Source organism: Alosa pseudoharengus, unplaced genomic scaffold (genome assembly GCF_046254945.1).
Source record: "Alosa pseudoharengus isolate Yale_2024_CS ecotype anadromous, Long Island Sound unplaced genomic scaffold, YU_APseudo_1.1 YU_APseudo_1.1_scf_17, whole genome shotgun sequence".
Taxonomy (NCBI): domain Eukaryota; kingdom Metazoa; phylum Chordata; class Actinopteri; order Clupeiformes; family Clupeidae; genus Alosa; species Alosa pseudoharengus.
The window spans coordinates 16,188,754-16,196,253 of NW_027468640.1; the positions used below are offsets into that span (position 1 = coordinate 16,188,754).

Below are 7,500 nucleotides of genomic sequence, written 5' to 3' on the forward strand. Positions count from 1 at the left end.
AACACAACGCCACCTCAACCTTGTTTGTCGTAAAAGCTGCCTAGTTGGCCCAGACTGCTGATTGTGTCAGAAACTCAAAGAGATCAAAGAGGTGACTCTAAGAAGTGTTGCTCTTAAACCACTTTAGGGGATCGCCATGCTCTCACCGATAAGAGCATAAGCTAATTAACACTGAACGCATTGGGAGGAGCGGTCTGTGGAGCTCAACCGCCGCTAGCATGAGCCTTAGAAAAGCACAGACTCCTTGTCTGGGTTTTATATTATTAATTTATGTTTGTCTTTTTTTTCCAATCCTGAGGAAAGAAAAAATGCATTCCTCTTATTTTGCAGATATCTTGCCAGGTTTGATTTAGGAGTCATCTGTGTCCTGGCAACAGCTCACATTAAACACGCCCTCTCGAAGTGTACAGTCTCTCTCTTACCCAACCTCATTCCCTCATCTTACAGCCACTGATCCAGGATCTGTCTATCCCACACTGACTAAAGTTACCAAGTGATGTAAAACTTTAAAGTTACTGCATTTTTTTCTCAGTCGAAGCCGCAGACAAAATCATTGAACATTTTATATTTTGGAGAAATGCCTTCTATCATTTAGGCAAATCCCCCAATAGATCCTTTATATGTAGCCTATGTATGTATATGACAATGTACACTTGTACAGTCATCTTTGCCTCTGCCATCCTTGCCAGTCATCTTTGCCCCTGCAATCCATCCTTTCCCACTACCATATCCACGCTCATCATTTTTACATTGTACATGTATTCATTTTGCATTTTTAACAATAGTTTAGATCATTTGGTTAAATGATTATGCAGTTTGTTTATTATGAGCCACCGTACTGTGTTGTCTTATCCAATCAGAATGTCAGGTGGTCTGGTTCACTTTACCTCTTGTTCAATATCGGACCTCAGTTATAAAAATGCCTGGATAAAAAGCAGTCATTTACATTCGGTGTGATCATTGACTCATACTAACCTATACTACATTTCTACACATAGAGATTAACATTTAAGCTACATTGCAAAGGTAAGAATACTACTAACTAACAAACTACTACTAACAAACACCACAACCACTACCAGACTATCAGACTACTATCCTCTCCCACTCCCTCATCCATCTGCTCTCAGGTTGTGTGGTGTAGCCACTTAGAAGGCTCAGACACTTGTTCCAGATTCACCTGCAGCCTAGGCCTTCCATCTCCACCACCACCATCCGCACCCACCTCCACCTTTCCAAAAATCTCCACCCATCATCACCATCACCATCTCTCCCCATAGCTGTAACCATCTCAGTCCACTTTCAACTGTGTGATACATGCAAAACAGGCTACAGAAGGTCCACACACACACACACACACACACACACACACACACACACACACACACACACACACACACACACACACACACACACACCAACAAACCTCCACCACCACCATCACAACCCCACCCACTCTCCTCACTCCCACCTTCCCAACGGCTTGTCACACAAGCAGGCTTAAGGTCCAGATAGCCAGACACTCATCCCGGGTTCCCCTGGAATCACCACCATCATCACTCTATCACATCACCCCGCTCGTGTTCCTCTCAGTCCACTCTCAACTGTGTGATGCAAAACAGGCTACAGAAGGTCCATACACACACACACACACACCAACAAACCTCCACCACCACCATCACAACCCCACCCACTCTCCTCACTCCCACCTTCAGACACTCATCCCGGGTTCCCCTGGAATCACCACCATCATCACTCTATCACATCACCCGGCTCGTGTTCCTCTCCACACCCACAATCATGCAGGCTGTAGCACAGACATGTGAAAATGTGCAGCTACAACCACCACCACCACCAACACCACTACCACCAACAGACATAATAACCACATTGTCTACAGTGTCAGTGTCTGAGCCTTATCACCACTGATACCACGACCAGTGTTTCCCATACGTTGACTTATTTGTGGCGGCCCACCACAATATCAACACTGACCACCACACAGTGATTTTCCATGTTGTACTATTTAAATTGGATGGAATTCGTTCATTGTAGAGCTATGTGCACCTTTGTGCAGCCTCTCCTTCTCTCTCAACAAACCTATGCATGTTTAAAGAAAACATTAACAATCCTGCAATTGTTGGCATAAAAGTCGACTGGCTAAATTGTGCTTAAATCTGCATCATAACCACACTGCGCTAATTTGTTAAAAAATGTTGCATTCAAGTTAATTCTGCAAACCTACCACCACAAATAGAAGACAGAGCCTACACCCACATTCCCTTCAACACCACCTATCTCTATGACAGAGCCTACACCCGCACTCCCTCCAAACAGTAGCATCTGTATCATCTGTATCATGTGCGGCCTGCACACATCATAAGTATAAGTATAAGTATTTGAAGTGTTATAGAAGTGTTCAGATGCAAAACCCTCTAAATCCGTCTGACCACTTTTCTTTTAAATGAGCATTTAAATTCAGGCTCCTATGGGTTTTTGCCTATAAATCGATATTTCAGACCAGGAAGAGAGTGGTATTTAGTGGGTTTAGAAGTTAAATTATTTGATTAGCGTATACTATGTGTGGAGAGCATCCCCTCACCATCTTCATCTCATTTTTGACATAGGTGGCATTTAGAGGCTTTTGCATCTGAACCCTTTGATCCCGTGAGGGAAATTTGGTCTCTGCATTTATCCCAATCGGTGAATTAGTGAAACACACACAGCACACAGTGTAAACACAGTGAGGTGACGCACACACTAATCCCGGCGCAGTGAGCTGCCTGCATCATCATACAACAGCGGCGCTCGGGGAGCAGTGAGGGGTTAGGTGCCTTGCTCAAGGGCACTTCAGCCGTGGCCTACTGGTCGGGGTTCGAACCGGCAACCCTCCGGTTACAGGTCTGAAGTGCTAACCAGTAGGCCACGGCTGCCCCGTCATCACCACCACCACCACCATCGCCAGGCAGAGAGAGAAGATGAAGAAAGATGGAAGAGGCTCTCCTCACTCACACCCACCTTCCCCCAGGCTGTAGCGCAGACGCAGCTCCCAGGCCTGCAGGGTCTCGCGGCAGTCGAAGCCCAGCGCCACGCTCTGGCTCAGGCACAGGATGGTGAGCGACTGGCCCAGCGCCAAGCCCTCGTAGGGCAGGCCCGGCTCCAGGCCGAAGATGTGCTCCAGGGTCACGCTGCTCCGCTCACGCTGTCCCGACGCCCGCTCCCCGCGCTCCTTATACACCAGCACCACCAGGCAGTCTGAGAGAGGTGGGGGGATGGAGAAAGGTATGAGAGAGAGAGGGAGAGAGGGAGAGAGAGGTGTGAGAGAGAGGTGTGTGAGAGAGAGAGGTGAGAGACAGACAGACAGAAAAAAGAGAGAAGTTGACAGAGAGGTGTAGAGGGTGTTGCAGAAACAATGAGAGAGAGAGAGAGAGAGAAAAAGAAAGAGAGGAGAGAGTGGTACAGGGAGATAAGAGAACAGATGGGTATTCAGAGAAAAAATAACAAGGAATAACGATATAAAAAAGATGAAGGACGATTTAAGAGAAGGCAGAACATTATGAAAATATAAAGAAGAAATTGGAACAGTATCATCATGATTAGATGTTATAGAACAAGGAAAGAAAAAAAAGAAAGAAAGAAAGAAAGAAAGAAAGAAAGGAAATATAGATGGATGGAAGGGGTGGACAGAGGTGGGTATGTGTACAGAGAGAGAGAGCACAAAGAAAATGGTGCTATGATTATGTTTGAAGTGAATAGTCATGATTAAGGTTATATGAAGGTTGTATGCACAATGAAGAATGAACAAGTGAGTAGGAGGTCAGAGATGAACTGATCAAAGAGAGGAGTGGGTGAAGAGATGGACAAGGACAATGATTGGGAAATAAAATATTAGAGGGGAAACAATAGACTACAGCGGCAGCGCGGGATGAGGAAATAGATTAGAAACAGATTATGCATGAAAGGGAGCTAAAGGGATAAAAAGCATGAGGCAGCTACAAGTTCGCCAAACCACTGAACAAGACGAGTCGTGTTGAGCTTAATTATGCTTAACGAGGCTCAATTACGACCATGCTCCAGCTATTCGTACCAATTACTCCAATTAAACATAAAGAGGGGTAATTCATATAATGATTTCAACGCTCTTTTCAAGCCTGTGATCAGTACAGACAGGACTAGAGGCAGGGTCGTCGTGCCCATGGCAAACGAACACAGTTGGGTCTCAAACATACCTGCCTGGTAGTTAGGTATGTTTACCCTGTGCTTGGCATTGGTAGCGGTGTGTGTGGGGGAAAAAATGAGTCGGGTCAGGTGCCTCACTGGCACTCTAGTTCGTTGTTAACCAAACACAACAGCAGTGGCGTCAACTGACAAAACATGACCTCCACTATGGCTTCTGTCCGTCACACACACACCACACACACACAAACACACACACACAGGCGCGCGTGCACGTGAAGGCTAGAGGGGCACCATCACATGCATGCATGCATTGCATGACCGCGGCGGTCCGGGGACAGCTGGAATAACAAGCGCTTCAAAGAGACGATTGACCCGCGCAGGCACCTACTGTACCGTAGGACGCCGGGCAACAAAGTGACAGTGAGAGGGTACAGTAACACCAAGGGCCCGCGCTGCTTATTCTAGTGCTGTTGCGTAATTCAGAGGACAGAGAGGCGTTCACCTTTGTTTTGGAATCATGCGTAAAGGGGCTTGAAAGTAGTAGCCTCTGGTGATGTCAGGAGACCACGATAAAAATAGCCTACATCAGGGACGGCTTTGCCCTATATGCAAACCTACTTCTTGTCCGAGATTATTGATTTCTAGGAACTCTATTCTGCGTCTGCTTATTAAACGTATCGAATGTCTGGTACATTACTTACGGGGAGCTACTGCACAATTTATGGGTTATGCATAAATTCCAGAACGTCAAAAGGCACTCTGGGAATGTCTAACCGTAAATCAAGTACTGATGTTTTGAGGGGTTGCGGGCGACTAGACAAACTGTTGACTTTTGCTGGATATGACTTGAGTTAGTGTGCACTGTTCCTTTAATTGTAACGTACCACGTTTTACCATGCAATACCTATCAATGTGGGCCAACCGAAGACTATTTGCTCCCACTTAAAACTATTGAACAGATTTTAAGTCACTGTATGCTATAAATGTAGCATAATACGACAACGACACGCTTGTGAATCCCGACAGGCTTGCAGAACAAGACCAATTTGCAGGCGACATTTATCGTCAGAGCAAGTAGTGGCCCATGACTCATAAAGTAACACAAGTTAAGACAACCAATACAGCTTTGAATTTTGTCTTAACTTTGTCATGGGTTGCAGTCAAGCTCATCAACAGCCTTATGCTCTTCCCCAGGCGTAATGAATCAGAAGAAAAAAAAACATGTCAGTGTTTCACTTGAGCTGTCGGTTTGCGAACAGTACCTGCAACAGGCGAAGGCTTGCGGAGCACGACCCATCTACTCTTCCACTGAAACAAGAGACGACACAAGTAAACAACTTGACAACCAACACACACACACACACACACACAAAAACCGTGTAGCCTAGTACGCGATTTCAAGAAAGGTCTTGAGTGGAAATCACAACTCGCAGACACCTTTTTGCCGTCTCGTATTTTCACTAGACCCTCCACGACCACAGAATCCGTCATCTTCAGTCATGGTTCCACAGGCATCCAGCTGTCCCGTCTGCTCGTGGTCCCCACGGAGGGTCACTTTCAAAATAACTTTATTGCCGCGGCATACACGCTTACGGACAACCTCCCTCTGCTCCTAAAGACCCATATGTTGCCCTCCCCTGACACAAGTTACATGGCGTGGCCAGTTGCCAGGTTTCTTATAATCGTTTCGCAGGTTAAAGGACAAGTGGTTCAATTTAACAGGGCAAGTGTGAGGAAAGTGCCACTTCTTGTATTTAAAAGCATTCGGCAGTTGCACAATATCTGGATGCATCGCTTGATAGCGTGATTTTGTGAACTTCTTGTTACAATTATCTAAATTATTTTCTAATTGCAGTAATTGGCTCGGATCCAAAATCTACCACACTTTGACATTAGGTCTTTAATTGAAGGTTCTGATCAATAACAGATTTCTCGGAAATGCTTATTAAAAATCTAATATGTCATGACATCTGGCAGCTTTGATATCTTCAAATAGACTCCCCTCCTGCAGACTTCCCCAAGTTTTTGTGATGGTGATGTGACAGTTGAAAGGGCCAAAATTGATAAGTTATGTGGGGTGTCCTTCACAAAACACTGTTACTTGGAACAACGCGTTCTAATTAACAAGTGCAGGCTTTGCCAGCAGATTACCTCATCCCCATCATAGTACAAGGAGAACAAAGAGAATAGAAAGCCAAGTTGAGTTATGGAGTGATTTTTTCTCACTTTTGTACAACTGACAGCACTCTCAGTCAACATCAAAAGAGTCCACTCACTGGAGAATTTCTTCAGCTCCGAGGAGCATGTTTCATCAAGTTACTGCTGGTGGTGCTTAAGTGAGACTGAAGCTATTTGATAGTGTTTTCCATTTTGGGCAATATTTATTGTATAATAAACATGAAAATAACATACATCGTATTCACAGTTGGGTTGTAAAAACTCCCTCTGTTCCCTTCAAGACATAAAATATGAAAATAAAAAATAGTCCTTAGTTCCTCTCTGTACTGTGCTCCAAGTCAAACAGCCAAACAGATTTATCCCATATGTGTGCGTGTCCTTTCAAGATCCATATCTTCTTCAAGCACTTCAACTCAAGACCTTAAACGTAAGTCACAAGTTCAGAGTTCGGCCAAAATACATGTCTACTCCCCAACAGCAGCACAGAATGTGCTTGATGAGATGTACTCCTGCATAGCTGTGTCTCCTTGACCAGGTTGACTGGTTGAACGGATTGTGTGTGTGCTTGTTCTTCAGAGAGGTCCATGGCCTACTGTGCTGTGCTAGGACCCCGAGCGGACTTGTTTAGTGATCCAGTTGACGTAGTCGGCGACTTTGGTGTAGACGCCAGGCTTGTTCTTCCGTCCACAGCCGTCTCCCCAGCTGATCACTCCGTACAGGATGCTGACTCCATCGCGCGTGCAGGCCAATGGACCGCCCGAGTCTCCCTGACACAGGCGGAGAGAGAAAGAGACATTTCTGTATGTACAGTATGAAGGAAACATGCATATATAAGGAAACATGCATATATGATACATTGTGATACATTTGTTTTTAATGTACAACACTTTAAAACTGTTAACTGTTAATTGTTTTAAAAAGGAGTATATATTGACATTGACATATATACATATTTAAACAGATATGGAACTACAGCATCTCACAAAAGTGAGTACACACCTCACATTTCTGCAAATATTTTATTATATCTTTTCATGGGACAACACTGAAGAAATTACACTTTAATACAATGTAAAGTAGTCAGTGTACAGCTTGTATAACAGTGTAAATTTGCTATCCCCTCAAAATAACTTAACACAGCCA

The 7,500-nt window shown here is 44.7% G+C and overlaps 2 protein-coding genes across 3 annotated transcripts in view; both read right to left on the minus strand.

Moving 5' to 3' along the window:
- LOC143127010 (protein Dok-7-like) overlaps positions 1-5,699 on the minus strand; it is a 42,918-nt gene extending 37,219 nt beyond the window's left edge. Inside the window, exons 1-3 of the mRNA XM_076288312.1 lie at positions 5,617-5,699; positions 5,442-5,487; positions 3,019-3,255 (exon numbers count right to left, since the gene is read on the minus strand). Coding sequence (XP_076144427.1) covers positions 3,019-3,255; positions 5,442-5,487; positions 5,617-5,670 — 337 coding nt within the window. The 5' untranslated portion in view covers positions 5,671-5,699. The remainder of the gene's footprint in view (positions 1-3,018; positions 3,256-5,441; positions 5,488-5,616) is intronic.
- Positions 5,700-6,540: 841 nt separating this feature from the next.
- The window catches only part of hgfac (HGF activator), a 23,641-nt gene continuing 22,681 nt past the window's right edge, over positions 6,541-7,500 (minus strand). The window contains exon 14 of one of the 2 annotated variants that reach the window (XM_076289671.1): positions 6,541-7,124. In XM_076289671.1, coding sequence (XP_076145786.1) covers positions 6,960-7,124 — 165 coding nt within the window. In that variant the 3' untranslated portion in view covers positions 6,541-6,959. Of the gene's footprint in view, positions 7,156-7,500 lie in introns of both variants that reach the window. The other variant, XM_076289670.1, reaches the window with a different exon arrangement.